The sequence below is a fragment of the Myodes glareolus genome, chromosome 1, assembly GCF_982192425.1.
Source record: "Myodes glareolus chromosome 1, mMyoGla1.1, whole genome shotgun sequence".
Classification (NCBI taxonomy): Eukaryota; Metazoa; Chordata; class Mammalia; order Rodentia; family Cricetidae; genus Myodes; species Myodes glareolus.
The window spans coordinates 76148585-76163482 of record NC_142026.1 but is presented as its reverse complement, the minus strand read 5'-3'; the positions used below and the strand labels follow the sequence as shown (position 1 = coordinate 76163482).

Here is a 14898-nt window from a genome sequence, read left to right as displayed (position 1 = left end):
ACCTGAATTTTCCTCATATATATTTCTGAACCAAATTTGATAACGTGGATATCAGGTGAAGAGCCACAGGGAAGAAAGTGTCCAAGATTTCCCCAGAGTTGAGGAATCAACTGGGAAATAAATGAATCATGAATACACAAATAGCCTCTCCTTTGGCTGCAGAAATAAAAGCAATTGGGAATATATGGGAGTCCATATGATATGCTGATCTGAATAATACTTCAAAACACTCACTGCCCTGGCTCTGAGTAAGACAAAGATGTTCGCTTTGATTTTTCTCTTCTTTCTCCTGAACATTCCACTTCTTGTATCCAGATTCACTCATTCCAGGTGCTTTTGGAGAATGAAGCAGAATAAAGACAAGGAAGAAGTCTTGGTGACAGGTTGTATCTTCTTCCTTACAACAGTGCAGTGGCCTGTGGAAAAAGATTATTTCAACCTCATTCTGAATACACAGTAAGTTTCTTTGAATTTTCTATGTAAATGTCACCATAATATTGCATAGAAGGTCAGAGCAACTCTTAGAATCTTTTGTTCTGTTATTTCAATCTGCACACCTAAGAAACAACTCCAAATTCTTTGAGACCCATTGCTATTTCTTTTTATTTTTAAGTTTAGTTTGTCTAGGCAGTTTAATGTTATTTTCCCAGTTACCCTCCTAGTTATAAGTCTGTAAGTTGAGTGAAAAGGGGACACTGTAACTTTGTTCATCACATGTATCCCTCCTTTGGGCTGTTTCCACAACGTAGCCAGTAATGTCTTATCGAAAATAATCCCATACTCATCAATAAATATCATACTAAATTGGTGCAAATTAGTTGATGTTGATTAGATACTGTGTTGACCATTTGGTTGTCATGCAACTTCAAATTCATGTTTCAGGACACCTTAGCTCCAAAGAGATTTTGCATAGATATTCAGTTACTCTCTTCGATGCTGCATGTGGCCATACTGCCTTCTAAACCTTCATGAAGAATGAAAGTAGGAGACTTGCCCACTGTGAACTTTTATGGGATTCTGTTTCTCCATACCTCACTTATATATATGTACAACCGCTGGCCTTTATTTCCACAGTACAGCACTTCACTCTCTCTTTAGGGTAAAGAAAGAATATTTGTAGTATAAATGATATGTTTGCGTTCTTTTAAATATGAGTTGTCACTAATAGTGGTGACTGCTTACTTTTCTGTCACTTGTCAGAGTGGCAGCTGCAGCATGTGATAGTTGACAACACTTGAGAATAGTTACCTACAAGCTCTTCTTCGCTATTATTTAAGAGGCACATGTCTCTTCACTTAACACATAAAGTGTTTACTCATTGTCAACTATATCATTTACCTCTTAAGTTTCTCTTCAATATTTTACTAATTATAGATTTGTACTTTACCAGTTTGGACACTGTGCACTTCTGATTTTGTGTATCATTGATAGCTCTTTTCAAATATAACCCTTTAGATCACTAGGCCATCCTAAGAGCACAGATTAATGATGTTTCTTAATGTTTAGTATGCAGGAGTTAGTGTTTCACTTCCTTAAGTTCTTATCTCAAATTCCTGTCAAGTGTTAATGAAACTTTTGATGACATTTTTCATAAAACAATAAGTAATATTTTAAGATTGTTTTTTATTTCAACATGTAGAGGTAAATATTTACATTTATCCATAAAGATACCACAATGGTAAGAAATCAAATTAGGAAATAGATTATTTTTAACTCTGAGTGCATCATTTAGCATGAAAGCATATGTTTGAATCTGATTTTTATTGGTCAGATAATAAATAATATGTAAGAAGACATAGGAGTTATTATTTTCCCTTAAACATAAAATGGTATTATTGATTATTTTATATTATAAAAATTCATAAATATTTTCATATACTGTATACTTTATATTATTTTACTTTAAAAACATGTAATACTGGCACAAATGAATCTCACTGCAATTTTCAGATGTACCTAGTTCTCAATTGCATACTACTATTGTTCATCTGTTACTGGAAATGTAGACAAAAGGTGCTCTGTAAAAGAAAATTTATGTTGTTCAGATATACCAAGCACAATTACATTGAACATACTTATGCAAGCATTAAATACATGGACAATATTGTGGTTTAGGCTCTTAATCTCTGCATTTATGAAATGGTGTAGGTGTATCATTGTGCATTCAAGGCCAGTGGCAATTAAAGACAAATGTTACTGAAAACCGTGAAATCCATTCCCCTTTTATGGTCTATATGAGTATTACTGATTTCTGTACACACAGATGAATCTATTTACAAAATGTAAATACTCTGGTAGTTAAATTTATTAAAAAATAATTTTTTAAATAATATTTTGTGCCCAATGAGAAAAATACAAGATAGTGATGATAGACAATGAGGGAATATGTTAAATATAGTGTTCATTAAATATGAGAGAATTATTAGTACAGGAGCCAAAGATTGCCCCAGAAGACTACTGTGCACTCACCAGTCATTCCTTGAAAGCACTGTCAAGTTCAGTTTAATTTACGAGGATCTTAGATAATTGGTCACATGCATGTTTTATATTGCTCAATAATTTCAATCTGAAAACATGATCGAGTTTCTGTTTCATGAAAGCCTGTGCCCTTTATTTATCTTCTGGGCAAGCATTCAAAAACCAGAGAAGGACAGCCCTTTCTATGACGGTTGCAAATGTCTCATCTTATTATGGGAGATTTACTTTCAGGAAATTTTAAAACTTTTTCAAGCTTGCAGCAACTTCTGCAATCCCAACCTCAGAGCACAGGACATTTGTTTTAATAATTGAGGGAGGTTGGGAATACTATCTAGTACAGGATAATTCTTGTTTTTACTACAAATAATCATACATAGATCTCTGTCCATAAAGAGTACTGTTGCCTTTTATATAACACCAACTGAAAACCACCAGTTTGCTCTGACCTTGATTTTTTGCATAGGTGATGTAAGCAAGGACCCTGATCTTTTACTAAGTATGTCATTAGTATTTCAATTACAAGTAGGGTGATGTAATATTGTGTCACAATTACACAACTTCTCCTAATTATGTCTGTAATGGCAAAATTAGGTGTACTATTGTGCTTATAGAATCTTTTTGAACAACATCAGCCATAATAGTCACATACATACACTTACAAATCTCAGCAGGTGAGTATTTTTGGATGTTTGAAAAAAATCCTTGTCTTCATTTGTACCATCCTTAGATGCTAAGAAAATATGAGGAAGATAATGGCAACATATTAAGCTGTATAGTTCAAGTGTACTATTCAAAGACTTTATGGAACCTTTGCATTTCTTTGTGTGAAACAGAGTTGAGGAAATACTAACAAGTGAAAGGGTTTTCTAAAACACTTGGCAGAACAGTGTTTCTAAGTTCTCAGGAGAGCATGCTACTTCATGCTGCTCCCTGTGTTCATTCAGCTTACCTATGCACCCTAGGTCATTCATTCAGCTTATCTATGCAGCTGTCAATTCTATCCTAAGTGATCATGGTCAATTTCCCTCTCTATATCAGAAGGCCCACAAAGATGCATCTCTAGTTCTGGCCATGATTTCTTTCATGCTTCACTTAAACTAGAACTGGGTTGGACTGCCCAACTCAGATAGTGAAGATGGTGCTCAATTTCTCTCATAATTAAGAAAAGAGATGGAAGATATATAGTCTGCTATGACTTTGTGAATATGATCACAGTAAACATGCATTTATACTTGTCAAGACCTGAAGTATATGATAACCAAATCATGATATCATCACAATTTATTTTTCATTTATGATGACACAGATAGTACTCTAACTGTGTGCTTTAGAATGTGGGAATAACTAGGTAATCAAAGAATATGAGTCACCACCTCATAGTAGGTTGGATGTCTCTATAAAAAATGAAGTCTTCACACTTGACACACCTCTTGAGATATTAACTTTTGCAAACCAATCTGCTTCTACGTGTCAGACACTGAAATACTTCTCATTCAATGCCTCATTGGAATGGCTAATGGTACAGACTTTTGACATGGTTTCTAGTGAGAGCAGTTATGTTGTATACAGTGCTGTGTATGCGGTTGTCTATGCTGTGTCCTAAGCAGTGCATGAGATTTTTTAATAAAAAAGATAATCTATCACTGGACAATAAGAAAAACTGTGTTATAAAGTGCTTGACGGTAGCATTTCTATTATTGGATTATATTTGGTGTCATCAATGCCATAGTGCTTAGAGGCTCTTTGATGCCCAAACTAATATTTTGAGAAATATTCACCAAATAGAAACATTTCTGAACAATTTTCTGCTATAGAAATAAACCTAGACTTTGATATAAATTACTAATACAGATAATGAAGGGTGTAAAACTAATTATCAATGAAATTCAGTGATTGCTACAAAGCACATAAATATCATCATCCCATCCTAATACTAAAAACATATCAGTCTTTAGTCATTAACGATCTCCATGTTGATAAGATGAACCCTCCTTTGTTAATTGTCACATATGTGGTAATTAGTGAAAGTGATGTTTTCTATAAATTTTCTTAACTGATTCTTCCCTCATCTATATTCTGGGGATCTCACTTATACCTCTGAGAGCAATTACAGAAGAAATTGTGCTGTGATTCACTTCAGTACATGAATGCAAATTCATTTATGTGAATGGAGGTTTCTCACTGTGAATGCCTATATGTTGTGTGTTTCTTTGTATCTGTGTCTGTATATGTGTTGTTATTGGGTGTGTGTGTGTGTGTGTGTGTGTGTGTGTGTGTGTGTGTGTGTGTGTGCTTCTGTATAGCTGCATCTCTATCTGTTTTTAGAAGTGAGCATAAATTTACTTTATGTCAATGTCTTTCTGTACAGGAGTGTTTATATCTTCCTGTGTGTATTTGTCAGTACATGTGTCTTCATGTGCCCATGTGTATGTTCTTCATATTTCTTTATATGTGCTTGCAAATATGTATATCTGTGTTGCTATGTATGTTTCTGTGTCTGTTGTTATGTCTTTGTACATGTGCATAAATTTCTCTATGTCATTGTCTCATTGTGTGGTTATTTGTATCCATGTATTTCTCCCTGTGTGTATTTGTCTGAGAATATGCATGTATGTGTGTCTATGTATCTCTTTTGCAAAATTCTCTTTCTGTGTTTCTTTGGGTTTTATATGTATCTCTGTCTACACATGCCACTGTGTTTTTCTGTGTGTCATTGCACAAATGAGTGAGTATGTATAAATGAGTATGTGGTTATAATATGCATTTATCTCTCTATGGATGTGAGTATCTCTGTGTGTAGCAGTTTCTGCGTTTATGTGTGTATGTGTGTGCAGTTCATATCTATTCTGTAGCAGCTCAACTGAAGTGGAAGCAGCTGGAATATGGGGTCCAGGGAAAGTCTGCAACCCATGGAAAGAGAGAACAAGCCACTAAAGTAGACATGGAAATATGCAAAACAGAAAACTGTTTCAGGATGTAAGGAAATGGCGCTGCCTTTAGGATGAGTCTATCAGTGGTCAGTCAGCAAATACGATTATATTTGGAGTTACTTTGCCTATGAACTTTAAGGCTTGTGGTTTTTGAGCTCAGGGAATTGGCAACAATTAGCAGCTCTTGTAAAAGACTGAAAAAGGAAAATGACAGACTTATTTTGAGGACTGGAGGCAATGAAATAAAAGCCAGCTATGGTGGCAGTCACTAAAGTAGCTGCAAAGCCCAGGATGACTGGCTAACTCTTGATTTTGTGCCCAGAGTTGAATGACCAATGATGTTTTTCTCTGATTATTTATTTATCAATAAAAACTCAGGTGTCAGATATAAATGTAAGAGCCTGAATGATCAGAATAGGAGTTGAGAAGCAACAAGTGACAGCCTATCCCTTTTTTCCCCATCCAAAGAGTCAAGTCCCTCTCTAGATTCCAACTATGACTTCCTGTGACTATCTGTCCTCACTCCTGCAAAACTTCTGTGGTTAATTTTGGTCAACTAGTAGCTAACTACACCTTCAAATCAACACAAACTTTGTCGTCACTCTTGGAAATATTGAATGCAATATGATAGTTTAAAAGTCTTTCACTTTCAAACTTACAATATAAATGTCTTTCACTTACATTATATAGGAACATAAAGATATTTTTGCATCATTTCTGATTATCATGAAGGGTGTTGTTGAACTGATATTTTTTGTAGTCTCATTGTCAATTTTAAATAGGAGGGCTCCTTTTTTTTATTTAATATTGTATCCTACCACTTAAGGAGTGAATCAGTTGTAGGAATTCTGTGCTAGAATTTTCAGAATCACTTATGTATGGTATCAAATATTCTTCAAGTACCTATATTTTAAACTCTTACTTTTCAATTTATAACCCTTTGATCTCTTTTGACAGTCTTACTGCTCTTACTAGAAGTTTTACTGTGTTCAATAGACATCTAGAGAATAGACAACTTTGACTTGGTCCTGATTTTAATAGAAACTTTTTGAGTTTTTTTCCTATTATTTTTAAGTTGGCTCTAAGAGAATTGTAAGTAGTTTTATTATGTTGAGGTATGTTTCCTAAATTCATACTTTCCCAAAGACTATTTTTATGAAAGTCTGTTGGAATTTGTCAAAGGAATTTTAGCATCTAATGGGATTATGATGTAGTATTTTTTTTCAGTTTGCTTATATAATGAATTATATTGACTGATTTTTATATGTTGAACCAGTCCCCACACTCTGGGATAAAGCCTAGTTGGTCATGATCTTTGTGATATAGTCTTGGATTCAGTTTGCAAGTATTTTATGGAGTATTTTACATTGATATTCAAAAGTAAATTCATTGGAATTTTCTATCACCGTTGAACTATTTGTGGATTGTGGATGAGGTGACTGAGATCTCATAAAGTGAAGTTGGACATTTTCTGTTTTTATTTTGTTGAATAACTTGAAGAAACCTGGTAATCACTCCTATAGACTGCCTGATAGAGTTCTGTGCTAAAACCATCTGGTTCTGGGCCTTATTTGATTGGAAGACTCCAAAAGATTGTTTCTATTTCCTGAGGAATTGTAAGGATATTTCTATTACTTCTCTGATCTTGATTTAATCTGACAGTTCCATTGAGAAATACTTATCTTTTAGATTTTCTGATTTCGTAATTGCAAGTTTTTCAAGTATGACCTAATCATTATCTAGATTTCCTTGATATATATTTTTATGTCTCCCCTTTTATTTCTGAGTTTATTAATTTAGATAGTCTATCTTTATTTTAGTTTGGATTAGGGTTTGGCTTTCTAGTTGATCTTCTCAAAGAATCAATTCTTAGCTTCTTCGACTATTTTTATTTTTCTCTTATATCAAACTTATTAAATACAGATTTTAAAAATTATTTCTTGTTACTATTCCTCTTGGATGTCCATATTTCTTTTTGTTCTAGAACATTCAGGTTTGTTTTAAATTGCTAGTATGAGATCTTACCTATTTTTTGTAAAATGCTAAGTAAATGATTTTTTAAGCACTGCTGCCACTTTGTCCCATAAATTTGAATGTATATTGTATTCAAATATATTTAAGTCTAAAGGGTGTTTAATTTCAATATTGTTGTCTTTATTTTCTCTTCCCAGAGTTTGTTTACCATAAGTGTGAAAGATTTCTGTGTTTCTCTTAAACTTGATATTTAGGTTTAATCTCTGTTTGGTTGATAGTGTACAATGGGTTATTTTATATTTCTTGCATCATTTGAGATTTGCTTTGTGACTGAGAATGTGGCCAATTTTGGGGAAAGTTCCATGAGATCCTGAAAAGACAAAATACTCTTTTGTGTTGTGTCTAGCATTCTGTAGATGTTTGGTAAGTTCTTTCACTTATAACATCTATTACCTGGAGTACTTCTTTGCTTTGCTTTTGTACAGATGACTTGTCCTTTGGAGAAAGGGGAATATTGAAATCTCCCACTATCAATGTCTAAATGTCATTGTGTGATTTAAGCTTTAGGTATACTTCCTTTACACTTGTGAGTCCCTGTACATTAAAACATAGATGTTAAGAAATGAAATGTTATCTTTGGGATATCTAATATAATGAAAATACAGTACTTTTATCATCTCCTATTCATTTGAGGTTGAAGCATATTTTGTTAGATGTTAAAAATGCTTCACTATCATGTTACCTAGGTCATTTCCCCTAAAACCTTTTTTCATTCATTAACTCTGAGGTATAATTGTCTTTGTTTTGGAGGTATATTTATTATTTCCAGAAGGATGAATTTCTTCTACGTTCATTCTTTTAGTCTTTTTATTTTGGAGCCGATGTCACTTAAATATTAATGACCTGTGATTTTTAACTTCTGTTTTCCTGTTTCTTGTTATTGTTGATGGTGATGATGGCGGTAGTGGTGGTTTGTGTGTGTGCTTCTTGTTTTTGCTTTCCTCGGAAGAGACTCTTTATTTCCTGTGTTTTCATTCAGGTAATTCACCTCTCAGGTGTGAGTTTTGTACTTTCTGTCATGCTCTATATGTGGATAGATGTTGTTTAAATTTGAATTTATCAAGGATATCATTTCTCAGTAACTGAGGGTTGAGTGTTTTGCAGGGCATAGTTGTATGGGTTGAAATCTATGCTCTCTTGGCATCTGCTGGACAATTTAACACATTTTGTTTTTTATAGTCATCATTGAAAATTCTAGGGAAATTCAGATAAGTCTACATTTATATGTTACTTGATGTAACCTTGTAGCATTTAATATTTTTCTTTGTTCTGTTTATTTGACATTTTAATTACTATTTTGTGAGGGCATATGTTTTCTGTTCCAATCTATTAAGTATTTTGTAGATTTTGTACCTTTTTAGGGTACTTTTCTAGACTATAAAATATTTCTTCTGTAATACGGGAAAGATAATTTTAGGAATTTGTGATGGAATCTTCTCATTCTTCTATTTCTATTATTCTTACGTTTGATCTTTTTAAAGTGTTTCAATGTTCCTGTATGCTTCGTACCAAGGATTTTCTTAGATTTAATATTTTCTTTGACCATTGTTTCTACTTTTTCTTACATATCTTCAGTTCCATCTCCTGTACTCTGTTGGGGATCCTTGTGTCTGTAGTTCCTCTTTGCTTGCCTAGACTTTATTTTTGCACAATTCCCTCCATTTTTGTTATTTATGTTTATATTGCCTCTTTTTGGTCTTAAACATTTTTATTCACTTCTTTCAAGTCAATGTTTTCTTTGATTTCCTTAAGGAATTTATTTCATTTACTACATTTTTAGTTTGCTTTTCCTCAATTTCTTTCAGGTATTTGTGAATTTCTTTTTTAAAGTCCTTGATCATATTCATGAAGTTGGTTTTAAAGTTGTTTGTTATGCTTCAGCAATGGTGGAATAGTCAGGGCTTGCTGTAGTAAGACAGCTGGCATTATGGCATCAGGAGTTACATATTACCCCGGCTGTTGCTGATTGTATACTTAACCTGGTATCTAGGCATCTGGTTTTGTGGTGAATATAGACCTAGGTGTTTATTTATGAGTTCATCTTTGGAAACATGCTTTATACCTTCTGTTTTTCTTCTGTCATCTATCACATATTGCCTGAAGATCTTAAAAATATCTCCACTCAAGTTGGAGGATGAATGTCTGGTGGCAATATTGGCCTCTGGTCCAGCAGGAGTACTCTCCCTATGCTGTGGCTGTGGCTCTTCTTTGCATGGAGGTTTGGGATTGTAGGTATGGTAGGGCACCAAAATGTGGGATTATATGACAGCAGGCCATCAATGTCAACCTCCAATACTCTAAGTAGAGACTATCTTACAGTGTTGAAGGAGAAGCACTCTCGTCTGGAGACTAGAAGATGGGCAATCACATTTGAGGGACGTGGATAGTGGGGGGCATTCAGGATGAGTGGACTATCTGAAATTCTGGTGGTCACTGAAGTCTATGATAGAGCTGAGAGATTCTGCTCCTGTTGCAGACTGGGATAAAGTAGAAAGGTATATGAAAGACATGAGATATGGTGAACAGGCAATGAGAGAGTGAGAGACTTGGCGAGTTCAACATCCAAGTTGCCTACATGGATTTATGTTGGCAACCATGTTTGCAGGTAAAGATTTAATAAACCAATGCAAGATTGTGTTGAATCATTGACTTGCTCTGTCATTGATGCAGTCTAGAGAAAGGCTATGATCAACATGAAAATTTAGTAATGCTCTCTTCTTTGCACCCAGTATTTTTTACTTCTCTTTTTTATTATTTTAGACATCATGAGTGAGAAAATATATACAAATATTTTAGTTCTAATAATGGAAAATTTTTGTTAAGACAGGATTCCCACATCACAGTAAGTATGAAAAACCAAAATTGACCAAATAAATTAGTATGTAGAAGTTATGGGAATTACTGTCAATGTTTTTTGTGGGAGTAGAAACTAAGTATCCCATTGTGGTAAAAGCATACAGCTAATTCAGTCATTAAATGTAGGAGTATCTTATGATCCATCCATACTTCCTATAGATCTTTCTGAAAGTAGATAAGTTGTTAAAACATATGCACACTTGTCTACCCATATTTTTTAAAGTGTTATTGAAATAGTCAAGATTAAAAATCAACCTTGATGTCTCTGAACAGAAGAGGAGATATAGAAAATATTTTATATAAAATTTTGTGACTTCTAGTGTTCATTCTGGGTTTTGTTGAATATTTAAAATCAAAATTTAATATGTAAATAAACTATGGTTCTATGATCAGCTGAATAGTTTTGAAATATTGGAATTTAGAAATTTTCTGTAGGTGGTTTGATTATTAGTTCTCAAGACAATGGAAGCACAAGATTTGGTTAAATATTCTGTACCTGTCACAGATGAAGCATAAGTCCAACTCTCATGCTGTTTGGAATTCAATTGTTCTAAGCATGAAACTGATTTTACTAACATGAGCTTTGTAATACTATGTTCTGTGTGTAACCATGCATTTTGAATTTGTGAGTGCTCTTGAAACAATAATACATGTTTAACTGGGAATCACCTAACAAATTTCCTGGCAACATTTCTAAAGACATTAGTATAAACAGGTTGATAGAATGTCATCTGACCTTTTTTTTTTTTCAAAAATGGCATTCTCCAGGGGCTTTAATTTCTACAAAGATGATTGATGTCATGAAAAACCTGAACTTGCCTCATATTTGTTCATAACATGGGCTTTAGACATCAGATGCAGTGCCTCTGAGAAAAGTGTTAAAGATCACATTGAGTGAGAAAATGCTTTCAAATAAAAGAAATCAGGAATGTACAAGTATCTTTGTTCAAAGATTTAAAAGCACTTGGGAATACAAGGATGCCCATATGTTAAGCAAATATGAATGGCATTTCACAATTACACTGCCCAGATATACAGATGGACAAATATTATTTTCCTCTTTTTTCTCCCAATAATTCCACTTTTTTTTGGTCAGTGTCATTTTATCCAAGAGATTTTGGAGAAGAAAGCAAAATGAAGAATAGGATGGAGTCTTGTTAGCAGTTTGCCCCTTCTCACTTTCATTGTAGTAGTGCATTGGCCTGTGGAAGAAGAGCATTTAAACAATATTTTGAATATACAGTAAGTTACTTTCTATGTTGTATGAAGTGTCATCATGAATATTTCATTAGGGCTAGACAATGAGTATCAAAACAATGGTATGAATTTTCTGCCCTGTTGTCACTGCCTGAACATCAATAGGCAACCCCGATTTTTTTAGAGACTGGAAGCTGACTGAAGAAAGGACTCTCTACAGTGTTCTATCATATATAGCCATCTGCTTCATAGTTTCTATAGCACTGTTGCAGGACAGGACTTATTAAATGAAACCCCATTTTATTTCAATTAGTATCATCGTAAGTGGTCCCAAGCAAATGACCATAGAGTAAAATCAACTGATGGATGTTCATCAATGTGTAGGTTCTAAAGCATGTGTTAGAGCAACTGATACTTGTGACACACCTAGCTGTTAAGAGTTTTCACATAGATACAAAGAATGATCTGCATGATGTCCCATTATCCTGAAACTACATCAAGACTGGAAGTAAGAGAGTGGTCCATTGTGAACATCATATGTGTTCATATTTCTGCATACCTCATTTACATACATGTAAAATCACTGACATTTAATTTCAAAGTCCACTTGTTCACTCTAGTTTTGCTCAAAAAGGAATTATGAACTGTGAATGATACGCTGGAATTCTTTTAAAAGTGCGATTGTCACTTCTCTTGTCACTTACTTGAGCGACAGCCCTGGTGTGTGATAATTAGCAAAACATAAGAATGGGAATAGAGCAGCTACATACTAGCTCATCTTTGCCATTATTTTAAAAACAAATGTCTTCTCTCTTTGTATCTAAATTGTTTATTTTCTGACATGTATTTCCCTTGAATCTCTTATATTTTCTTGCAGTAATTTTGATAATTATAACTGCCTATTTTAGTAATGTGGGTACTATACACATTTTGGTTTTGTGGATTATTAATAGTTGTTATCAAACACAGAAATTTAGTCCACTGAGATACTCTAACTGTTTAAGATATATGTTTCTTATATATTAGTGTTTAAGCTTCTCAAGATCTAGTCTCAAATTTCTGTTATGTGCTACTTAAATTTTCAATGACACTTTTCTGTGTGGTAATAAAAATATTCAAAAAATTATTTTTATTTTGAAAATAAAAATATAAGTATAAGTAAATATAAGTATAAGTAAATACATAAAGACATCAGAGTAGTACAATATCTAAGTAGGAAACAGATTTATTTTACTCTGAGTGAATAAATTAGAATGAAGAAACATAATTGATGTTTATTTGTCAGATGATATGAAATAACTAAAAGACAGAAGTTACTGCTCTTCACAAAAACATAAACACAAATTGGTATCATTGCCTCCCAACTTACTTGCTACCTATTTTTATTACAAAAAAGCCTCATAACCATTTTTCTCACATTTTATACTTTATCGTTTTCTATTTTACAAAGATGTTAGACTGGCATATGGAAATTCATGTAGGATGCTATTGTTGTGTTAGTATAACAGGAAAGGTAGTCAAAGCTATTAAATTGTATTGGTCAGATATTCCCAGTGTGAATATATGGCATTTTCTGTAAATATAAAGTGGGTGAAGAGTACATAGGTACATGTACATGTACTTTAATGTACATGTACCTTAAGAGTACATGATCTTAATCTCTGTACTAAGAACCTGAGGCTTGTGGATCTATGTACATTTGATGTCAGTCTAATCTATAGAAAACTATTGTTCAAAACTTTGGAATCAATTTTCTATTTATGACCTACATAAGCATTAATACTGTCCACATGCATTGGTTAACACATATATACAGCTTTATAAAATACATCTCTGGTATTTGAATTCATTTAAATATAAATCTTAAAAAAGGATTTACACCTCCATTAGATAAACCAGAATGGTGCAGGAGAATTGTCTGTATTCTGTCAATCATATTTTAAATAAATGCTGATTGGCCAGGCAGGAAGTATAGGCGGAAAAACCAGACAGGAAGTAGAGGTGGAGCAAAGAAAACGGGAGTATTCTGGGAAGCAGAAAGCTTTCTCCACCACTCCTGTCCAGACCACTGAAGAAGCAACTTGTGAGCTGACAGCGGGAAAGGTACTGAGCCATATGGCTAACATAGAGAGAATAATGGGTTAATATAAGCTATATGAGTTAACAAGAAACCTGAGCTAATGGGCCAATCAGTTTATAATCTTATGGAGTCCTGTGTGTGATTTTCTTTGGGGCTTTCCAGCTGTGGGGTACTAGGTGGGATGGAAAACACAAACAAGTCGGTCCTCATGTTACACCAGAAAGAAAAAAAAAGAACAACACAAAGATCAAAGTTATATGTTAACTATAATGCCCACTGATTATAAAGAATTGAAACCAGAAGAACCATTGTCCAGACTATTGTGCATTCACTGGGCATTATTTGAGAGTCTTATCCAATTCAGTTAATTTAAAAAAAATATGATAAACTCATAGGCTCACATGTCACCTGAATTTTTTACACACATTGCTCAGCGATTTCAAAGTGAATACATGAATAGGTTTATTGTTTGGTTAAAGCCTCTGCCATTGTCTTTATCTTTAAAGTAAGTACTCAAAAACCAGAAATTGAAAACACACTCTTTGAAAGGTGCTGATGGCTCATCTTATTTATGGGAGATGCACTATAATGAACTTTTAAAACTTTTGCAAGCTTCCAGCAACTTACATTATTCCAATCTCACAGCATAGGCCATTTGTATCAGCATTGGCAGTGGTTGGGAATACTGTACAGCTCAGAATAGTCTGTGTATTGACTACACAGGATGATCTGTAGATCTCTGTCCATATTAATCATCATACTCTTTTGCAGAAAATCTACTGAAAACATGCAGTTTGCATTGGCCTTAGTGTTTTCCATTGATGAAGTCAACAGGAATCTTGATCTTTTACCAAACTCATCGTTCGTATTTGAATGCCCAGAAGGTGGTTGTGCAACTGTGACAAAATTATATAGTCACTTGCAATTTTCTGAAGAAGCTCGTAATGCTCCCCCTAATTATACCTGTTATGAACAGACTACTTGCATAGTGGTGCTTACAGGACCAAATTTGGCAACATCTGTGATGGCCGGGACTATCCTTAACCTCTACAAACCTCAACAAGTGAGACTTTGCAAGTAATTCTAACTCAGCTGTTATAAGTACTATATGATAAAAAGATTTTGAGGAGGATACTACCTTCAAATTTATGATAAGCAGTGTAGTTCAAGGTTTTTATTCAGTCTTGATGGAGCTTCATTTTCTTTTTTTGAAACTGAGATGAGGAAAGAAGTAACAGATAAGGAGTTCTTCTTAGGAACTCTTGGCTGAAAATGTGTTTACAAGTTCTTAGGAGTGTGTGCTACCTCATGTTGTTCCCTATG

General features: G+C 33.8%; 1 protein-coding gene across 1 annotated transcript in view; it reads left to right on the top strand.

Annotated features, from left to right (window-relative positions):
- Nucleotides 1-259: 259 nt before the first annotated feature.
- The window catches only part of LOC125411770 (vomeronasal type-2 receptor 116-like), a 28922-nt gene continuing 14283 nt past the window's right edge, over nucleotides 260-14898 (top strand). Inside the window, exons 1-2 of the mRNA XM_048452091.3 lie at nucleotides 260-456; nucleotides 14347-14638. Of these exons, the coding sequence (XP_048308048.1) occupies nucleotides 260-456; nucleotides 14347-14638 (489 nt within the window). The remainder of the gene's footprint in view (nucleotides 457-14346; nucleotides 14639-14898) is intronic.